Source organism: Eublepharis macularius, chromosome 9 (genome assembly GCF_028583425.1).
Source record: "Eublepharis macularius isolate TG4126 chromosome 9, MPM_Emac_v1.0, whole genome shotgun sequence".
Classification (NCBI taxonomy): domain Eukaryota; kingdom Metazoa; phylum Chordata; class Lepidosauria; order Squamata; family Eublepharidae; genus Eublepharis; species Eublepharis macularius.
The window spans coordinates 55149402-55172972 of NC_072798.1; the positions used below are offsets into that span (position 1 = coordinate 55149402).

At 39.8% G+C, this 23571-nt stretch overlaps 1 protein-coding gene across 1 annotated transcript in view; it reads right to left on the reverse strand.

Moving 5' to 3' along the window:
- The window catches only part of TMTC2 (transmembrane O-mannosyltransferase targeting cadherins 2), a 276266-nt gene that overhangs the window by 154949 nt on the left and 97746 nt on the right, over window positions 1–23571 (reverse strand). Inside the window, exon 2 of the mRNA XM_054989259.1 lies at window positions 15455–16025. Coding sequence (XP_054845234.1) covers window positions 15455–16025 — 571 coding nt within the window. The remainder of the gene's footprint in view (window positions 1–15454; window positions 16026–23571) is intronic.

Here is a 23571-nt window from a genome sequence, read left to right on the forward strand (position 1 = left end):
TTAAAGGCATAACACGTTTCCCCCTTCTTTGCTAACAGACAAACTCATGCTATTAGACAACTTACGCTGCAGACTGCAGTAATTGTATTAGCTTCTAAAACATATGTGTCTAATGGGAATTCTGTATCATTTAGCCATCATGGTTCAGCTGAACTACTTTTATCAAACTGTCAATCATCCCCTGGTTTTCGGCATTAGTGAACCTGCCAAGAAAGGACAGTGGTATTTTATCAGATGTTCAACTTTTACTGGATAAACTCTGAAAGGTCAGCTAGAAGAGGCTTGGTGAATCAATAGAATCTGCTTTTTTGATAGAAGTGCTTCATCTAAATATAGATTTATCCCAAGTGATGCTAGCTACGCTTTTCTATAATATAACTTTATGTTTCAGTAATTGTAGAAAAGTCAGTTCAGCTGCTAATGGATTATACCTCTAGTACAATAAGCTAACATTATCCCTGAGTGCGTCAAGTCTTAGAAAATGAATGGATAGCTACAAGAAACTTCACAGAAGGAAATAATGCTCAGAACTCTTAGACCCATGCAAAAGTCTCCCATTACTGACTAGGAAAAGGAAGCAGCCACAGAGCTCATAAGACTTTTGCTGTGAGTGCAGATCTGCTATGATAGATTAAAGCTTTGGTACGTGTCAAATACAATTAACAAATGTAATACCCATTTTATTTTATATCTGATTCTTCATACCTCAAAGACATGAAGTAACTGTGTTAACTATGTTAAGAACAGACACAAAACATATAGATATTAAAAACTTTATCTTCAATAGCTGTTGATAGCCAACCAAAACTTTAAGATTTTAATATAGTTTCCAAAAGATGCTCACTTAGCCTTTTGCTGGACACTTGCCCAAGTCAGTAATTGCATTTTTGTGAGACCGTTATTGAGAATACTGCTCTGTTCCCATGGAACCTTAATTTTAGGATTGGCACGTAGGTTTAAATCTAGAGCATGTTTTTTTGGAAGTAAATGCTGCTGTAGCCACTGATGTAGCCAGCTTATTATAATGCATTTCTCTTTCTTTGTAACAGTTCTTTGTTCTGTAAAATGCTTATCACATGAGACACCAGAGGATGCAATTTTATGTTTTGTCTGACAAGGGGTCTTAGGAAAAAAACAGGACACACTGTTTCTAGGTACTAGATAAATCAAAACAGACAGTACAGTTAAATAAAACTGCAGTGAACTTGCAGTTCTGATCTGAGCTCAAGAGATAAAGTAAAACCATGTGATTTATCATCACTGCTCTTACATCAGAGTTCTTATAACGTGTGCTCAAAATGCACCTTAGCTCCTCCTCTCTGGGCTAGGCCCACAGCTTTGAAATCTTTTCTGTGTATCTTTGTCTCTTCATGTATCTTTTCTTTATTCTGAGCTTGCTCTGGTTCTCAAATCAAAGGTCTTTCACAGATCACCGTTTTCAGGTTCCTGTGTTAAAATTTTTCACCCTGGTATTCCTGCACAGGAACAGTAACTCTGTCACAGAGACCTTGCCCCATCTCTAGGGCAATCCAAAGAGGGAGTTGGCACCATGTGGTAGAAAATGCTTATTTTCCTCCAGTTCAGTATTTGGGCTTAACATATTTCAAACAAAAAATATGTTTATTGACCCATGGATTTGTCATCCCATTGAGACATTAACCACTAAGTCTCACAGAATGCATGCCTAGTGAGGCCACACCTTTCAAAATCTCCTTTTCCATTTAAGCTGTTAAGAATGTGAACAGACATTTTACAACCAGGCATGGCAATAGAAATGTTTGAAGCAATGAGATGAATATACTATCTACTAATATTGCAATGATAGCTCTGGATAAGCTGTCAGATTTTGCTTGGTTTTTCAACAGATACAAAAAACTCATTTTTGTCATTTCTTCTGTGTGACATCTGTTTGATTTTTGGTTTTGTTACCAGGGACTGCCTTCTCAGGTGTGTGCAGTCTGCTCTGACTACATCTTGGTTAAATTCATTCTGGCAGCCATTTTAGAAGCCAGCAATGCCATACTTTGGAGAAGTTAAGGCCAAGGCTCTCCCCAGTCAAGACAAGACAAGACAGAACCTTTATTGGCATAACCGTAACAGTGTCGAAAACAGGCAGAGCCTGTTAATTGCTAAACATTCTAAACACACTTCTCCTCTTGTATACACGTTAAAGGAAGTTTGCCACCATTTCAGTGACTTCAACCTTGGTTGAGGCTAAAAACCTTGGCTGAGGCTCTCCCCAGTCTATGCTTAGGGGTGTGCAGCCCAAAAAAATTTAGGTTTCCTGCTTCGGGTTTACCCGAAGCGGGGAAAAAATTCGGAAATACCATAATTCCGAAGCAGCAAGCCGCTTTGGAATTATTCGCTCTGTAAATATTCGGAGCATACTGAAGTGAGGGGGGGCAACCCTTCCACCCCCACCTCCCACCCCCCTGGTGCAACCCCTCCCCCCACGCAATTACCTGGCCGGAGGGAGAGCAGGAGGGTCATCAGCTGAGGGCGGGTCTCTGCTGCTGCTGTGGCAGCAGTGGCGGCAGCATGAGGCTGTGATGGCCTAGAGCCAGCCGGCTCCTCTGCCACCACACCGCCTCCTGAGCCTGCAGGGCGGTGGGGAAGGCTGGAGCCACCTCCTCCAGCCCTTCCTGACCGTCAAATGGCCACGGCACCGCCACGGCCATTTGAGGGGCAGGAAGGGCCGGAGGAGGCAGAGAAAGCCCTTCCTGCCCCTCAAACGGCCACCACAGTCCATTTGATGGGCAGGAAGGGCTTTCTCCGCCTCCTCCGCAACCCTGTGGGCGGCAGGGAGGGCTAGAGCCACTGCTGCCGACAAAGTAAATCGGGGTGGGTGGGGTGGGGGGCTGGGGCTGGGGTGATGTTCAAAGGGCCCCATTGCTGCTTGCAAGCAGCGGCAGAGCCCTTTAAATTCAGCCCCAAAGCTTTCTGAAGCATTCAGAAAGCTTTGATTCGGGATTTCCAGAGCCAGCATGCTGGCCCTGATTCGGAAAACCCGAGTCTTTACGGATCGGGTCCGATTCGGGCATTTTTTCCAAATCGGATTCCCGAACCACACATGCCTATCTATGCTAACAAGTGGCCAAAACTTTTGGCATGAGACTGATTCACTGATGAAACATCTGCATGCCTACCCATTGCCACAGGGGCTTGCACCCACCTAGATCAGTGTAATTTCATCTGCAAGGACAAGTCTTCCTGAGCACAAAATCTAATGATTATCAAGCAGCCAGGTGGTCTTGATTTCTTGTACTGACCTTACCTGAATGTCTCCTACCAATCTGCCACAAGCATGGATAATGCCTCTACCCTGCTAGTCTTTTTTGCCCACTCACCTTTTGTTGCCCTTCGGGGAAGCCCTCCTTCCTAATTCATTCAGAATCAAGAAAACCCACAGGTTCTCATCCTAGACTCACCACGAATTCCTGGACGTTAAAATTATTATTTGATATTCTTTTGTGAAGAATGTCAAATTTTAACTATTTCTTTTAACTATCACTGTTCTGCCAGCCAAAAGCAGGCAGTCTAATCCCCTCTTCTGTTCAAATGCTGTCCATTCATTCTTCTCTTTTGGAACCAGCCAGTCTTTACCTTGAGACCCTAAACAGACTGGGCCCAGCATATCTGTGGGACCACCTATCACCGTATGTTCCCTGGAGAAAACCTGGGTCAGCTGATAAACAACTATTGGTGGTCCCTGGCCCCAAGGATGCCTGGCTTCAACCAAGACCAGGGCCTTCTCGGTCCTGGCACCCATCTGGACACTGAGCTTAATTCCCCCGTTATCTATCATACTATGGACAAGTCACTTACTCTCAGCCTAACCACCTTACAAGTTTGTTGCAAAGATAAAATAGGGGGGGGGGACACATTCATATACAACACCCTGAGATGGGCAGAATAAAGATGGATAGAAATTTTAGCTATATTGTAAGTTGCATTGATCTCTGCAACATAGAAAGGTGGCTAATAAATATTTTAAATATATAAGTAAGTAGTAGGCCCATGACTAACAATTTTATACGTGCAGAAGAATCTGGCAAGAAGCATGCACTGAGGCAGAGAAAAGGACAGAATCCCCGACAGTGTGGTCACTTATATTACTTAGATTCTGCATCCACCATAAATTCTAAAGCTTTTCCCACTCATTACATTAACAACTTAAACTTGTCACCATGGTTACATTGGTCTTATGAATTTTTAAATTAGTTGATTCTTTTAAAAAACATGCAGTTTAGGAACGGTGCTTAAATATAGAACAACCACACATTATTTAACAAACCATTTACCATACTGTAAACTAACGTTAGTTTATCTCTCTATTTTTTCCTTTTTGCATCACTTGTATGAAACATAAATTCAACATGCTTATCTATTTTACTCTGCTCCAGCATTCCTCAGAAGGCTCATACTAGCTAACGAAATAGTCATATAATATCACATTCAAAAATATAATGAAGTTGCCTATCAAATGCAGTTCAGTATTCAAACTACATAAGTATGAAATAAACAAAAATCAGTTTTCATCACTTAATAACAACAAAAAGCGCATTGAAAAGTCTCCTTTAAAAAGCAAAGATTTGAAACAGGGCATCTAGAAGGCTATTGTACAAGGCTAGACCAGAAAAAGAAGAAACCTAATTTCTCTAGAAAAGCAAAGTGAGTGGTAAGCAGATCTCAGGCAAAGCAAGAGCTCATACGGGGAAGAAGGGCCTTCAAATATGTGTTTTTTTTAAAAAACGAGGCAATAGTAGATATCCCAAGTTAATTAATCCTATATCTTAAAAAGTAACAGTGTGTACATTGTTGTATATCTGTTGTATTACTGTTAACCTGACAGTTGTATTTTATTTCATTCAGTGGTTAATTCGAAGCCAGAATAGAACTGAAAGTGAGAAGCAACCATACAGCAATTCACAGAAGTGGTAAGTAGGCTAAATCAGAGACTTGAATAGGGATTCCACGGCACAATGTCCTTCTATTTCATGGCAGGAATACAAACCCAGCAGAGCACAGAGAAACCATCTGGTGCAGCATAGAGCTAAGGGGATTGACTTCAAAGAACAAGGTCGCCTGAACCTTTCTGTCACTATGATGTAAACTGCTGACAAGAAATTCCTTACAAGCCATGGAAGTCTCTTAACCAAGAGTGAGGTGGTTCACATACAGAACTAGAAGCAGACAAGCAAAACAAACATTAGTTTTAAAAGTTTTGGTTTTAAACCAAAGTTAAGAATTGAGTATACCTATCCTCCATAACAGAAAAGTGAGACCTGAATTCTGGAGTGCTTGTTGGAATGTTATTAATGGGGGAAATGTTCCAATTTTGAACATTAATGATTAATGATGGATGTTTTACTTTGTTATATAAATTAGAAATGCATATAAACCTGAACGTTTTGTATGACTTTGGTATCTACTGCACTTGTTATGAGCAACCACAGCTCTTTTGTAACTAGCATATATAGCAAGTTACATTACCAAGAGTACTAAAAATGTAAATCTGGGTAGGAGGTTTAAGGTGAGGATTCAAAACTATGGCATAAGGAGACATAAGAAGTCATTCTGTCCAAAGCATTCCTTTTTATTTAGCTCAAAGATGCTGATTGTTTTCTAGCATGAAGTATTTAGCTGTGTAAATTTCATTCTGAAGCAAACAAATTTAGAAAAGAAATTTAAACATGACTGTGATTATAGTGTAGCAGATAAATTTGAATTTTAAAAACAGTATATTAAATAAAGATTTTGTGGCTTCCTTCTGCCAAAATGTGAAATTGTGCACATCAAGAATATATTTCAGATCAATGTTTTATATTTGTATGTATTTTATTATGTTGTTTTTCCACTCTGAGCCCGCTTGTGGGGAAAGCGGACTATAAATCAAACAAACAAACAAACAAACAAATAAATAGCCGTGTGGGGGATAAAATCTATTTTCATACTGATGTGTTAAATGCTGAAAAGATAATATTGATAAAAGAATGCCATACGTTTGCAACCTGAAACAGCACCTCTGTGTCTCACACTTTTCTTTTCCACTATAATGTCTAAGGATCTTTAGTATGTCATAATGCTGAAGACTTATGGGGTCCCTGCTTCTATAAGTACAGCAAATGGAGTAGGAGCAGGGAAATTTGCTGAATGGTACCACATGCAATTTTGAACTCCCTAGACTATGACAGAGTCATGAGATGCCGTAATGTTTAGATCTGCTCTGACATCCTCAGGCAACGCAATATCGTGCCGTCCTGCACAAAGTACGCCTAAACTGTGTTCTTGTTACTGTGCCATACTTTTCAAATTTTTCTGAGTGACAATAAAGTTTCTACAGTGTTTGTACAGATTAGGCTTGCTGTACAGGAATAATGCAGGACTGGTGAAAATATACAAAATGATAGGGTACTGCTCTGAGGCAGGAGATGCCTTGCAGATGTTTTGCAGTACAAGAGAAAATAATATCATGGATTTCAGTCTCCATACTAGAGTAAAAGGGTTATGAACACAGCCAGAGAAAAATAAAAAGTAAATAAAATAACAAGTCTGTGTGCTGAGAGAGTTGTGCTGCGTCAATGACTGTATCACATATGAACAAAATTTTAGAAAGCCTTGAATGTCTTAAGGGGAAAAAACCAACAGGGAGCTTCAGCTTATTGTCTACCAGCTGACTGGCTAGCAAAGTGCAGAGCTCAACCCAAGCAAGCACATCACAGTGCATGCCCCCCTCTACTGGACCACAGTCTTCTTACGCCTCTGGGTTCCAAAACCTCCCTTTTTGGCCATGTTCGGAGGAAAACCTCTGCCTTCTTTGGGAACTGAAATCAAATAATACCTCTCTTCCTCATAGCAATAAGCCAGTCCTGCATAACTCATCCCCTGGAGTAGAGGGTGCTCCATATCAGAACAAGGCTTGGCTTGGCAATTCTGCGATCACTCCCCCTATGGCATCCGTTTTGAGACTACCCACCCACTGCCCTTTCTCAAAATTCCAGAAGTGCAGACAGTTTGAACAGGGCCCCTGATCTATACTCTGAGAAAAATTATTTTATCCCCATAGAACACTTTTAGCAATGTTTACACCCACCTTGTCTACAATTGTTTATGCCCTTCTTCAGAGCAAACAACTATAATCCCATTTTTCTAGAAGAGCAGTATTTGAGTCCAGTGGCACCTTAGAGACCAGCAAAATTCTCACGGTATGAGCTTGTTGGACTCTAAGGTACCACTGGACTCAAATCTTGCTGTCCTACTACATATCAACTGGTTTGACCTCAGGTTCCTCTGTCCCTTTGCACTTAAAGGCATAGCACCACATTTGTGTCTCCCTCTCCTTTCACACTTGCTACCAAGAGGTCTAACATGCTTATTCAACTACTGGAGGGAGGTAGTTTAACTTCTGCTCCCTCCTCTTTCTACTCATGGTACCCATGGACTGAGCAGGGACTTAAGATGGGTCACAGAAATCAGACCAACTGAATTAAAAATGAAAAGTTTTAATAAGAAAATAAAGTTTGCATCAGCAAACAGAACAGACTGAGTAAGGATAAAAGAAACGGTGATAAATCACAACCCTCTAATCTTTATACATACATCTACAGATGGTAGTAAATGATATGGTATATAACTGTTGGAGTTGCAAACATTTAGAAGTCATCTATTATCTTGGTTTCAATATCTAGGGGTCCTCACCCCCCATGATCTTAGAAGCATATGCTCATAGCTACTTTCCATAGTCAAGATTCTTTCCTCCTCCTTAGAGTTGGTAAAATGAAGCTGTTTCTTCAACATGTACAAGGGGTTTATTGCCCCCACTTTCTCCACCCCCAGCAGACCCTCTTTCTCTTCCTTTCTGCAGGAATATCCACTCTTCACTTTAGCCTACTGAAGCTATTCCCTCTCTGTGCCTGCACAACACATATGTGTTATCCTCTGGGGATACAAACTTTGGAACTAATCTTGGAGTGGAAGGTATTAGAAGTTGAGCATCAGTCATAAGAAATAGCTCAAAGAGATACTCTGGTAAAGGACTATAGGAGTCATTTTTCTGTACCATAATTTTTTGTTTCAGTACTCTACCAAGGAAGATATATATACCCACACATACACATACAAAAGGGGGGGGCTGTAAGAAGTACCCCGCATGTTAAATGTAACTGGAAAAAATTTACTATTCTTGAAGCTGGCAATCGGCATGCAACATCAAAATGATGAATGCAAGAGCTAACACCGTTTGTACAAATCTCCATGAAAACTTAAATTCTCTCCTCATGCCTCAAAGAGGAATTGCACACCAAGGACAGTCTAGAGGACACTCAAATGTGTGTTTTGTAGCTGTTGTGCAAAGTAAGGCTTATGACTTGCCCAGGCCCTATGAGGGGGGGGGTGTCAGCAGGTGCATTGCACCAGGGTCCATGGGCCCAAAGAGGCCGAAAGGTGGCCCAAGAGTTCCCTGCACTTTGTATATGAAGACTAGAATTTATATCTTATGTTGTTTGCCTACATAGCATAGTTTTATCCTTTACATTCCACTAGGGGCAGCATTTGCCAGTTAGAAGATCATGTGACTCTCCACTCTGCAGCCAGGCAGACAGAATGTTTAGGCCAGTGGCCATTGTTGTACTGGATGTGTTGGTGTACATAGGTGTACACTGCCCGCCCCCGGTCAACCAGTGAACTACATAGGGCTGAGGGGCTCAAAGCCCCTTGGATTTGGCTGTGGGGGGCAAGCAGTGACAAGCTCACATGAGGGACTCAGTTACAACGGCAGATGAAGCACAGGACTGTCCACCCCTTCTGTTGTATCATGTTACAATTTCCATGATTCTTTGGTGCTTTGTTCCTGTTTTTTGCTCATATGTATTTGTGTGTTTATTAAGAATTTATAATTTAAACAATTTAGTTTTCTAAAACTTTCACGCTCACACCAATCAGCATGCTCCAACCACCCATCATCACATTTTCTCTGCAATCAATACTACTCTGTTAAGGAACAGTTTCTGTTCCTCTTAATAGGGAAAATGTAAGTCTCTCTGTTAGTTTACTTTTCAGTTACATTATCATTACATTGTATTTTGGAAATGGAAAACTGGGAAAGGGTAGGCCCTATGTTTCCTTGTTGAAATAGCTTTAGTGTGTGGGGATAGCAATGTATTGCTATAGGATTTGGGGATTCTTTCAATAGATAGATATTTTGGGTTTTCTTCTAAACAACTGGAAATGCATGTGGAATGAAGCCAAAATTGTTGCACCTACCCTTAAGATAGAAACAAAATTATCTCGTGGATGTGGTGGAGTTACGCACAAGAGGGCGAGCCTACATAATAACAGACCTGATGCTAACTTGCTGGAAATGAATGACACAGATGATTCACCAGAAGAAGCCTACTTCAGAAAGTCTGTGTTTTATGTTTTAGTAGACAGTGTTATAGCAGGATTAACTGTAAGATTCAATGCTGTGAAGCAATTGGCTGAAAAGTTCAATTTCTTACGGAAATATCTCACCATGTCTGAAAGTAACTCAAATGAAAAAGCTTTATTTTTATCAAAACAATATCCTAATGACTTTAATGATGAGGATTTTTTGACAGAAATGCAGCATTTACCTTCAGTACATAAGGCAAATTTTGGAAATGCACAGTTAAAACCACTGGATCTGTTGAACATATTAACAGAATACAGACTTGGTGACCTGTTTCCAAATGTTTGTGTCAGCTGATGAATTCTTTTAACAATTCCAGCAACAGTAGCTTCTGCAGAGAGATCATTTAGCAAACTCAAGCTGATTAAGAATTTTTTAAGGTCTACAATATCTCAAGAATGTCTTGTGGATTTGGCCAGGCTGAGTATTGAATCAAACATTGCCAGAACAATTAATTTTGATGCTGTCATTAGAAATTTTTCACCAAAAAAGACAAGGAAAGCTCATTTTTAAGTAAATACAAAGCTTATTTTTTAACCTTTTTTGACCTTATGCTTAAAACCATTATGGATAAAAAGATGGCTAATGGAGTAGGAAAGGGGCCCTGAAATTTTTTTGCACCGCCTCATAGAATTCCTCTCAGAGGCCCTGGACTTGCCACAGAGAAGCAATATTCAACACAAAACATATCCCTTCAAACAGCAAACTGAAACTTCCATATTTCTTTACATTAGGGATGCTAGCCTCCCAGTGGGGGTGGGAATTTCCTGCCCCTACCTCTCACCCCCAGCTCACTCACATGGCGGTGGGGTGGGAGGGGGGGAGAAAGAGGCAGGCTGGGATTGGAATCACCAGAGCATGTGGAGAAATCCTTCCCTTTCTCTGTGCAATCTGATGACCTCTGTGATGTTCAAGCTTGCAGCAAACCGCTATGATAAAAAGCCAAACTAACTAAATTTGTGGTTACCATACCCAACTGTATCTATTTTCACTGAATATTCTGTTAATCATATCGTATTCTTCCTCTGTTAATGTCCTGGCAGTTGATTACATTGTATTCACTTTCAGTATGTAATCCGCCTTGGATCTCAATGAAAAAGCAGACAATCAATCAATTAATCAGACGCTGACTGTAGAGAAGTACAATCAGTCATGGGCACAGAACATTAAGGACTTATTCAGAACTACATTTCATATCATGTTATAAATCAAAGGCAGGTTTCCTGATTTCACACCTGTAATCAAACAGTTTCACAGAGTTATTCCTTCTCACTGCAAATTGTTTTGACATATACCATTTACAGGATTGCAGTGTGTGTCCCTATAATTTACATTACAACATGACCATAATTTTAGTGTGTTCAAATGGCAACTTGAGGAGTTGTTGAATTCCTTTCATATTCCTGAGTTGGATATTCTTGATTTCTGCTCACCACCTCTTGTCTTTCAGAAGCCTCAATAAAATGCATGCCCCTTAGAATACCTTGCCCCTTCCCCCATAAGAAACGTCTTTAACATTCCATACTGCAATCAGAAAGAGTCCAGATTTCTGCATGGTTTGTTTGTAATACTGAACATTTTACAATAATGCACTTTTAATAAAGATTTTCTAATCAAAATTATTATAGTAGGACATGTGATAGCTATTTCTAATCCATGTCCACGAGTCAGAAAACAATGACAATCTTCTACTTCCTTTCCTTATTAATTGCAGCCATGGCATCAGCACCACTAACCACTGACAAAGCTGATTATGTAGGTTTTGAAAACTGATACAAAAAGCTTGGTTAAAATAGGTGTTAACCATGAAAATGTCAGTGGAGATCTGAAGAAGTACAGGGAGGGTGGAATCTGAGTCCATAAACTCACTTCTAATTACTAAATCAACCAATAGTTCTGCAGTTGCCCACGAGCCTCAATGTCTAATTTCTCAATAAACTGTTACCTTCCTCTATACTTGCTATCTCCACTTACCTAAATTTTGGTTCAAGGACTTTTGAATAGGAATATGCCACCGATACTATCTCATTAAACACAGACTACACTGCATAAAAGATAAATAATAATGAAACAGGTAGTCCTAAGCAGACATTTGACCTACCGACTAACCATTGCAGTTACATGGTTTGTTTCTAAATAGCACCTGTTGTTCGCTGGAAGAAAGGAGGCTGTGGTGCATAAATAAATGCAAATATTTGTTCAGACTTTCACACATTTATAATGAGATATAAATGTTAGAGAAATTAATGCTCAGTTGAATAACCCTGAATGCAAGGGACTCCACATGGGAGTGAGCAGTTGTCCTCTCAACCTTTTATTTAGCTCTTCAAAATGTAAAAAATCCACAGTGCGTACAAAGGCCATGTTTAACAGTTTAGTGCACTTGTGTGCGCACATTTGTCCCCAAACACTTATGGCTAGATAGTGGAATTGGCAAGAGGTCAAGCCACAGTCTAAACCCAACAATCATTTACCACATAGCAGGTTGTTAGGAACTAATTTTTGCTAGGAAACACTCGTTTTCTAATTATGCTGTCCAAAGTGCTGCAAGGGGATCTTTATAAACTCGCCAATATCTACTGGTGGAATCTCAAATGAAGATTGAAAAATCCACAAAGGCACTCTTAAAAAGATACTCGCTGAAATTAACTTTCACATTCTGCCTAGGGGATTTTTGTACAAAAATGTCTCTTTGGTTTTTATTCCAGTGTTAATGTTACATTAAAGTAAAAATAGCAGTTGAAAGCCACGTACCGTAGCACTGAGGATGCCAGAATACAACCCAGAAGACCAGAGTTCTAACGATACTGAGCCATGAAGTTTTCTGGATGAGCCAGTCATTCTCTCGGCATAACCTACCTAAGACTGTTGTTCTAAGGACAAAATGGGTGGGGGAAGAACTGTGTTCATGACCCTAAGCTCCTTGTAGAAAGGTTGTAAAAATGTATAGACACAATCACTGTATAGAAAGCTGAAAGTAAATTTACAGTACTTTCCTAAGCTCACAACATAATAGACCCATAGGAGGTGAGGGGCAGTGGGAAGGTCTGCGGCAGCAGGGTGCTCCCAAGCAGGAGTGTGTTGCTACACTGCAAACAACAGCAGAGCAGCAACATTAAAATCAATCCTGCTTCATATTCACTTTTTTGTTTTTCTATAGTACCAATAATTTATTACCTTTGCATTCTGCTGTTGCCTGTTGCTGCTGTTTCCTTGTGCTTTGTAGTTTTGTTCCCGCAATGCAAACCCTTCCTTTTGATGCTCAGCATTCAGCTACAAAATGGTGCATTCTCCATCGCCCAACTGCAGGCAGGCAGAATGACTGTTTGAATTTCGTACCATCACTACTCAAAACAGGCCTATGTTTTCCCCATAGGTTTTCCTTTTGCTTTGGGGGCGAACAGGATCACTTTTGAAAGGGCAGAGTAAGTACATGTTTGTCATTTGACTCAGAAAAAGAGAGAGTCCTGAAAGAGTATGGAAGCAATCCTAAATAGACCTACTCATCTCTAAGTCCCATGTTATTCAACAGTGCTCACTCCCAGGAAAGTGTCTTTAGAATTGCAGCATATGGTTGAAGTCTTTTATCAAGTTTGATTGAGTGGCTTCACTCACTTCACTCACAGTGCTTTTCTTCAAAGCAATTCCAAGTCCCCTGATGGCAGGAGAGGAAGACAGACCAGTGCCTGGGTAGCACTGCAAAACAAACCAAGATGTACCCCATCAGGTCTACTCAGATGTAAGTCCCATATTATTCAATGGTACTTATTCCCAGTAAAGTGTCCTTTGAACTGAAGTCTCCCTTCCAAACATTTCCAAAGCTGAAGGTGGGGAGGGTTCACCACTTGTGAGGACCTGATAGACAGGGAGGGAGACAGTGCCATTTTCCGGGCAGTGATGGAGTGAGGTACACTCATGTTCATTGTGCTCATTCCCCCTTCCCGCCAACAGAGTTAATTAATAATGAAAGGGCTCTCTACCCTTGAGATCTAATTGGTGAATGCTGTTCAGGAAAAGAAGATGCTGCCCTGCGAGGCAAGCCCAGTGCCTGCTTGCTGCTGAAAGGTATGAAACAAAATGAAACACACAAACCTTTTGGTGGGAGGGACTCATTACAATTTAGTTTCCCAGATTTGGTTCAGCGTTCTAGAAGCTGCTTTAACAAAACAAAACAGGTATTTCCAAGTATATTTTTGGCTCATTTTTGCCATTACGTACACCCTTAATTTATACTACAGATAACTGGTATCTGAATTCACAAAAAAAGATATATTTCCCTTAGTTTAATTAAGCAAGTAAAGAAACTGTTTCTCTAGTTTATAAAGTTTTTTCTCTTTTTTTTCTCCTCCTACCATACATACTAATTTTTTGCTAGTAATTTTTGGAGAATGTTTTCTGATTTATTAACAGTGGTTTGTACATATCATTTATAGATATATCATATATAGAAACAAGGCATTTAATATAGCTGCTTTTAAAATCAAAATATCACAATAATTTTGCCCAAGTGCAAAGAAGAATGAAAATATAGAGCACAACATTTGTAGATTAATGGGACAGGATACTATGAAGTTGATTAAGGGCTGTGTTATTGGGTTGAGAATTGTAACTGCAGAAAAATTAGACCTCTGAATTTACATTGTTTCTATAATTACACCTTCCTTCAACTTTCATTCCCTTCTTGAATTTTTCTTTTATGTTACTGTGATGGTATAATTTATAAAGGTCTTGATGACAAAAGGAAGAGTCATTGGATATATACTGGAAGGTGAGGTAACAATACACATTGTACCTGACATATTTTAAGAAATCTCAGCCACTAATAACTCGAAATAAAACTAGTCAATATAAAACCTCAATGCAATGTATTTAGGTGAATTCCAAAATGGGCCATTTTTGGAAAAAAATGTCAATTTATGCTTGCAATTATTCTCCCATAAGTACATTCTTATTAGTCTACATTTACTTATTTAAAAGATCACATTAAACATATACTTACACAATGTAAACTATATAAAATTAAATTTTAAAATCATCAGATTTTTGCTTCAGCCAATGATTTTTAATCTCTTTTAGCTATATGGACCTACAGTTCATGAGCTCTTTATATTCTACACAGCTTAACATACTTTTATTTGATTTCAAGCAAGCTCATTCCACAGAAACTGTATTAGAGCTACACCATAAGAAAAAAATAAGATTTTGTATCACTACTCAACACTTTTATCATTGCTCAAAATACTATAGTTCTTGCTTGCAAACTAAAATAGGAAAACCTGAATCTGGGATGATAAACAGGTTAGCTCAGGCAAAAAGCAAGTTAGCCGGATAGTAACTAGCCATGAGTTATTGTAACAACAACATTCAATTTATATACTGCCCTTCAGGACAAGTTAACGCCCACTCAGAGAGGTTTACAAAGTATGTTATTATTATCCCCACAATAATCACTCTGTGAGGTGGGTGGGGCTGAGAGAGCTCTGGAAGAGCTGTGACTGACCCAAGGTCACCCAGCTGGCTTCAAGCGGAGGAGTGGGGAATCAAATCCGGTTCTCCAGATTACAGTCCTGTCACTCTTAACCACTACACAAAACTGTAGAGACTGTAATGTTAGGGACATTACACAAGGGGAAAACTGTATTACCCTTCATAGTTCAAAAAACAAAGCACGCATCAAGAAATGCCTATGGTTGTTGTGGATTTTCCGGGCTGTATAGCCGTGGTCTTGGCATTGTAGTTCCAGGAACTACAATGCCAAGACCACGGCTATACAGCCCGGAAAATCCACAACAACCATTGTTCTCCAGCCGTGAAAGCCTTCGACAATACAAGAAATGCCTAGTACACAGGAGTGCAGTTGAAATAATAAGCATCAACTTTATGAGGGATTTAATTATATTTTTGCCTTTTCAGAAGGTAGATCACCATATTAAGTAACTCCATGCTTATTCTCTGTGTCTGTGTGCGAGTGTGATTATCTTTGTTTGGTACAGAACCTGATGCTTACAATTCCCTTAATTCACTCACCTTGTTGATAGCAGGAATGATTTGGTGCATTTTCAGCTTGTGAAACACAAACACATCATAAACTGCTGAAACTGCTAGAACTGTCACTCCTTGCTCCTTCCACAGCATACTGCAAGTGGCACACACCCCTGCACCCAAGATCCAGCCCCAGGTTCCTGCTGAGTAACTTCTTGTGCAGCAGTGTTTAATATAACACATTAGGGCAAGCAGGAAAAAAAGGCAAGCTCCAATATCAGCCCTTCCTACTATTCCTGCCACTGCTTCAGTATGTATGGGATGAGAAGCAAACAGCAAGCCAGCAAGTAAGGTCCAATATCCATCACCAAACAGTATTCTGGAAAAACTTGTGAAAAGACCGGTGACCGCTGCATGTAACAGGACATTTACAAGATGGTAGCTCCAAGGATCCATTCCTCCAATGGCATGGTTGATGCGAAAAGAAAGTGTACAAAGAGGTCGGTATGATTTATGGCTCCCACTATGGGTAAGAAGAGTGCCCCAGAAGTCATTGTAGAATATTTGAGTCCATGGTGTTTCTGGAAGAAGATCCTGGTTTGTCTTGATAGCTCGGCTAAAAACAAACATAGAAAGAAAGAATCAAACAATGTAACCACAAATGAGATTTCTAAAGTAATCACGATGAAAATATTGTATGTACACATTCATATTATTGAATTAGTACAAAGTCATAATATGAAACTATACTACTTCTTAAGTTTTAAACTCTGTAGGGCAAGCTATGTTAGGAGTACCTCATCTATTTTTGCAACAATAAATTTCCATATAAATTGACTTTTAAAACCTTAGAAACAGATGTTATGCTGGGTCCATTAAATTAAAACACCGTCTACTGACAGTCATTCGAGTCAAACACAGAAGCAATCACTTGCAAGTTGATAGGTTATAATTAAAATGTAAAAGAAATATGAGAAACTGACAAACACAGTGGTTGAAACTAGTAATTCTAACTAAAATCCCAACTGGCTATTTACATACATATTTTAATTTACATGACAGAAACCATTTTGCTACAGGACACTACCATGTAGATACATACACATCTATATATTAAAGATACTGCAGTCACATTTAGTAAAAGTCTAAGTGGCCAGAATGCTGGATCTCACAGCCACTTTATGTTAAGTATTCAAGGCTACTGTTCTAGAAAGTTAGGATTCCAAAATATTCCACTGTAAATCTATACGAGGAGGAGCGAATCTGCGTCCATTTCTAAGAAGCAAGGTTCAAGAAGCAATGGCTACTATTTGTTAACATGTGTTTCACCCCTAGACATTATATAACACATGGGCTGAGACAAACTAACATGCCCTATGTCCTAAACCAGAGGACCAATGTTGACATCAGTTTCACATTTTCACATCAGTTTTCTAAATTTTTGTCAAGAGATTTCTGACTAGAATTAGCATAAACTGTTTTTTCTGACCTCTATCCTGTAAATTCTGCCAGAGGAGCAAAGGGAAATGCTAACTTCTGATTCCATGGGGGTTTTTTTTGTTTGTTTGTTTGCTATAGACGTTCTGTAGTTGAATATAATATAACCTATTTGTTATACCAGGCTCTTTTTATTGTCTCATCAGTAGGTCTGTTTTCTTTGTGTTTATTAATAAACCTAACTGTACCTGTTTATTCTGATTTGGTAAGGGGAAATCTAACTATATCTCACCCTCTGAGTAACACCTTTGTAATTTCAGCTCTGTTACTAAGAAAGTGTACAGTTATAGTCTAAGGTGTTACAAGAATTTTTCTTCTTGCTGGGTTGAACCATCTTACTCTTCAGTAAATGGTGGTAGCTATTTTGGAGTAGAGGTGTGTGTGAAAGAAGAGGGGATTTATACCCCACAGAAAATCTGGAGTAATTAGATAGCTGAGTGCCAGAATAAGGAGAGGGAAGGGCTCTCCAAAAGAGCCCTGGAAAAATCCATTAATATCTATGTTGGAAAACCATCATCATCAGTGTCAAAACGCTTCACCTACATTATCTTAGTAATCTCTGAAACACCTGCTAGGATGTGTAGGCTATTTGCCATTTGTGATCCCATATACTAGTTTTACATATTTGGAGTGAAGAGCGATCAACATGAATATAACTCTGAATCTGGCATCTTCTTCTGCTCACGCAGGTAGTCATGAAAACAGCTGGCACACTTTCACAATTTGCTTAGAGAGTGGGCTATAATCTTTTAAAGGCCAGGCAAAGCCTGCCCTGTTCTTTCTTGCTTTTAACACCTAGAGCCTGGCATGACGTCCAGTATTGATTTTGTTTTTTATCACATTGATGTACCACCTTAAGTATTATTTTAACAAAAAGTCTAGATGAGAATCCTTAAATAAATGCAGACAGGATATTAGACAATTCACGTGGCACCACCGACAGCGTTCAAAGAAAAACACCTACATTGCAGAGTTATTTATTAAAAGCCATTATCTGTGTTTGTTTTCAATCTAAGAATGGTAACCAGGGACCCAAAAGTGGTGGAGCAATAGATGGCATATCTTTTTTTTTTTCATTAAAACATCCAAATATGGAGTGGATCTAGTTAGTTGCTCATGGAAGGAGAATGGATTTTCCCTGCTTTCCCCTCCGTATATACAAGATATAGACACACACGCACACACACACGCACTCACAATGTATAGACCAAGACACACAAACTAGATAGATAAATTAGACAGATTGAGCCATGCCACTCTCAATGATACAACAGTAGAGGGAGTTTTCCTGTGAACTAAGAAGATAATTTTGGGTTTGACAGTGTTTGTCAAGAAACTGCCTTATCCCTGGCCCCTGGCTGCTTCTTGATTCAGTTCAGGTTTTGGATCTGATAGAAGCCTATAAAGTTATCATGACTCCGCAGTTTCAGAGCTGGGACTGAACTACACAGGTGCAATGAGATCATAGTTTCAAGGACTTGCATCTACACCGCATCACTTTAGCAAAGGAAGAAGCCCTAAGCATCTAGTTACCTTTCCTGTAACAAATCATTTAACTCATTATGGCAAGAGGTACACCATAGATAACATTTTAGGTTCCTTACTTGGTATTGTAAACAAGTAATACAATTACACAGTCTTTGCTTCCATTTTAAGCCTTTATTATTACAAAATAATTATTCAGTATTCTTGATATCAACTCAATTAATAGAAAATCATACCATCCATTATAACTATATAGATCATTAAAGACCAATGACATGAGTCCAAAAAAGAACTTACCCGTAGACACAAGGGTCACAGGCAAGGAGCTATTCCAAAGAGGAATCTCATAATTTATTCAGCTTGTCATATTAATAGGGATTCAGAACCTTTTCTTAACAATAGATGCTTCAGGGACTCAAATTCTTGGCCAGACGCCAGCTGCTTGTGGAGAGCGATGAGGAAGTAAGCACAGGATAGCTCCCAAGCAGCTGGCTGCCAGCCCAGCCTGTCTATAAAACCCAGCCAAGAAGACCAGGAGGTGTGGAAGCAACACGTTGGAATCTTGTTCCTGCTGCAACTATGCCACTGAACCTGGCCTTGCCCTTGCCTTACTATTGTGACCTTTGGACTGTCCCTTGACTCTGCCTTTACCTAGCCCTTGGGACTTGCTGTTAACTGATCTTTGGACTGCCTGACCTTGCTATCTGGACTCTGGAATGGACTCTAACCTTGCTACTGGACCTGCCCACGACAGTTTCTCATACATCTGAATATCTTTTGGCTCTTCACCAAAGTAACACTCCTCAAATAATGTTGTCAGCCTCTATGAAGTTAGATATTCCTGCCATTGTCAGATACTCCCTGCACCTGGGCCTTGGTACATTGTATTCATTAGTATGAGTTAGATGGCTCTTCTACTTTACATATGGCAATATAACTCTGTAACTCTACTGCTATATGCCCCTCTCCAAGGTGGTTTTATTCTAAACCTCTAGACTCTTTGTGGCCTATCTAGTTATGGGCCCGGGCTAGCCCTGTTTCTATGTGCATAGGACCTGAACAACTTTCTCTGTCAAATCTTGTAGTTGTTCCCCTATAGTTCTAGCCATATCCATGACAACGGTTTTGGATAAAGCAAAGGTCTTCATTCTAGCTTGCACCCCTTTGACTCTGTGTGGTTGCTGAAGGATATCAGCTGCTACTTGCTTTTGAGCTCTGTATCTGCTCACCTGGATTGGTGTCGGTCCAGGATCTTTGTCTCTGGACTTGGAGATTTTGGAACCCTTTGGACTTTTTTGCTTTAGCCTGAAAAGTAACATTGGACTGGGAGACTGAGAGTTTGTGTTAATTTAGTTAACTAGCATTTGTTGTTTTTTTCTCTTCTGCCAGCACATTTCTACATCTCTACCATTTTGAACCTTTGTTAATAAACTCTTTTAAGTATACCCTTGTGTGTTCTTTGGGAGTTTTAAAGCTTCAGTCTTAATCCAGTATTTTGGCCCATTTGGCTACAGATACCTAAATAATTGTTTTGGAGCTCAGTCTGTAGGTATCCTACCCTGAAGCGCTGACCTCTTCGTTAAAACCTGGTAGGGCTGTGCACTAGAGATGGGCATGAACAGCAAAAAAAAAAAGGCACAAACAGCCCAATATGCTGTTCACGAACAAGCTGTTCATGAGGCCCCATTCTAAATGAACAGGTGGGCGTTGCAAGCCTCGTTCGTTGCTGTTCTTCAAGCCAGACAGTCTGGCACCTGCAAGCAATTCCCTTGGCAACTTAGGTAGGGATTGTCTGAACTCCTGCTGTTGCCCTGGAAAGCCCAATCTAAGCCCAATTTAGCTTGATAGGCAGGTCTTCCTTTCAAGCGTGGAGTTCCAAATTTGTTACAAGGGAGACTCTGGTTTTGCAGACAGTGCAGAGGGAGAGACAGTTGCTGTTGGCATTTTGATAGAGTGCATTGGAGCTTGAATTTTCTTTGTGTGTGGTGGGATAGGGATCTACCCTTCAAGTTCCAGGGCTCTGGACCAAGCTATTATTTATTATTGGTACCTTTCCTGCTATTATTTATTATTGGTACCTTTCCTGCTGCCTGCTCAGGTAAGGTTTCTGGGAGTGGTGCGGTAGGGATCTACCCCTTCAAGTTCCAGGGCTGCTGCCAGGCTCTGGGGCCAAGCTATTATTTATTATTGGTACCTTTCCTGATGCCTGCTCAGGTCAGGTTTCTGGGAGTGGTGCAGTAGGGATCTTGACTTGAATGATGGCTGGAGGAGAGCCTGCTGGCCCCCACGAACAGCCAACCACGAACATGTTCATGAACAGGGCCATGTTCGTGGTTGTTCATGAGTCCCTGTTCGTGGATGGCAACGAACAACGAACATCATGTTCAGGTGTTTTTTTTTTCTGCTCGTGCCCATCTCTACTGTGGACTTGTCTTTCGGCTCCACAGCTGAGGTAAGAAGAGGATGAGAGGCTGGTGGCAGTGAGCCATTGCCCTGGAATTGAGGACTCACTCCCAATTTTGAGTGTTTTGTTTTGGAATTCCCCCTGGGTTACAATTTATAAGAGGAATGACATGGTTCTACAGGGGGCAGGTGGAAGCAGCTGATATGGTTTGGAGTTCTAGATGGGTGCTTTGTAACTTTTGCATAAATTTTTTGTCCAGAAATGCTTCATTTATGTTCCAAGCAGAATTAATGAGCAGCAAACAAACTTCATTTAACTTTGCTTCATTTCATCTCACTAATGGTATGATTTAAAGGTTACAATTCAACAAGAAACAAAAGTAGATGCATATTCCCACAAGCTGACATGATGGGAAAATACAATTTATTTAAATTTCAAGGTATATCATTTGCAACTAAAATTCATCTCTTCTGCTGAAACAATTCTCAAGGATCCTCAAAGCTATTACACATCATCCTGTATTTTCATTTTAAAAACACAGCTATATTAATGAATTGCACTCTGCACATTTATTTTTAAAAGGAAAAAAATTCAGGAGTATTTAAATTGCTGACATTGCAAGTCATATTACTGTTCTGCAAATCCATGCTAATACAAAGCTCAGCAGTTTCATTGTATGAAGCACATTGCAATAATGCTTTTAGGCACATTTGCTGCCTGTAGATCCCTTTTGTCTGCATGTATATTGAGGTTAGGAAGAGGTCAGTAAAAATACTCATTTCTATTTTTTGTTAGATTGTTTACCAACTTTGTATTTATTTCTATTTCATTTAAGTTTATTAGGACAGGACAAAGCTACAAAATCTGAGTCTCTCATCCTTTATGATAATAAGAAATCAAAATCCTCTGTTTATGATGTCATATCCTAAAACGCAAATATCCAGAGCAACAAGAGATCAAAGAGACAACAGACAAAATGCTTAGATGACTCGGGGATTATTGCCAGTCCCATAGCAGAAGTAAGGCGTTAATTGAAGCTTTACCCTCAAGAAAGGCTAATCTGGTGCAACACAGGCCATTGTGCTAAAGAATTCAGAGGGGCTGGAAAATACAAGCAAGAGACTTTAGGAGGATTATTTTCTCAATTGTTACATCAAGCAAACTCTCACTAGGGCTTAGCTTAATACACTACATTTTTTGCTATTTAAATTCTAAACTAGATTCAGAGGGGTCCCAGCAGTGACAGGCCTTCCCTTATCGTCACCTGTATCAGTCTCACTATGGTTAGGAACTCACTGCCAGAATGAAGCCAAGAATTATAAAGCAGGCAGCTGACCCATATGCCAGCTGGAGTCACATAGCTTCCTCACCACCACCATTCCAGTAGGAACTGGACAATCAAGACAATCACCTCTTTTGTAAGATCCCCCCCCACCGACAGCTCAACTGAGTAGATGGAGGAAGGGAAATGGGTGGCCACAGACTTTTTAGAATTTTTCTTAAGATTAATATGCTATCTGTTTTGATTACTATCAACCTGCTACATAGTATATCATTTTTGTTACCTTTTTCTAAAGCAAAACTTTCCTAAAGTTGTTACAGAAAAAAACCTAACTAGTAGTTCAGCAACAAATATATTTAATATATTTGGCAGTAATATGTAAATGCCAAGGCCAAAGATACAATTTCCTTTTGCTTCCTTCCACCTATGAAACTGTCCTGTACTAAGCAAGAACACTGAGCCAAACTAAATGTGAAGGCATCTTCATGGAGGCCATGAAAACACTGTCATTTTTTTTTGGCCCACTGGTTCATCTAGACCAGTGTTATCTATTTCAGTAGGTGGTGGCTCTCCATATTCCCAGGCAGATGATGTTCCGAGTGTTATATATTGGCATAGCTTCAGGCTGAGCTAAGGCTCCTGAAGCCTTCATTACTATTGGTTGTTTCTTGCTGGCAGTGGCCAATCAGATCTGTATAATAAAGACCAATCACCACACTGTAAATAAGCTACTACGTATATAGTTGAGGAACATACAAGGAATATACAAGGAATTCTTTTTAGTTCACATTTTCTGATGTTTCTTTTTTGTTTTCTATCCAGCCGCCAATGAGATGGAAAAATTAAAGCAGCAGGGGAGACTCAGCTTTTCAGAAATCTCATGCCCCCATTCCTACATACCTGCTTAAGAAACAGGGACACAAGTCTTGTCCTCTGAGAATTGTTTTGTTCTCTGAAGCACAGGGGGGGGGGAGTGAAAGAAACCTTAGGAAACAGGAGGAACTGATAAAAAATTAGCTTTGTTTCCAGTTAAACCAGTTTCCTGGTTTCAGGAAAATAAACATGCTGTAATGTCTGGTGAAGGAGAAAAGAGGGAGGTCATCATCCTAAATCAATTCTGACTTCAAATCAAAGAAACAACCTGTTTGTATTTCAGTATAATGCATGCTAGAAAGAATATTCCTGGGAACAGTTTCCAGTAGAGTGTTGGAGACCGAGAAACTGCAGCATCAAAAGTCAGCACCATTGCCTCAAATGTGAGGGTGTTTGCTACACCTACACCTCACTACTTGTGTCTGTGCATGTTATTAATGTCTTCCCCTCCTTCCTTCACATTTTTTAAAAATCAAAGAACAAACTAAAATAAGGAAGAACACTGTGCAAGCTTATTTTCACTTGCTAATGCTCATTGCCCAATTCAAAAGCAATTTTTAAAAGCAGTTTTCTTAACACCTTGGCAAGTGCTGCAGACACTCTCTAAATAACATTTGCGCT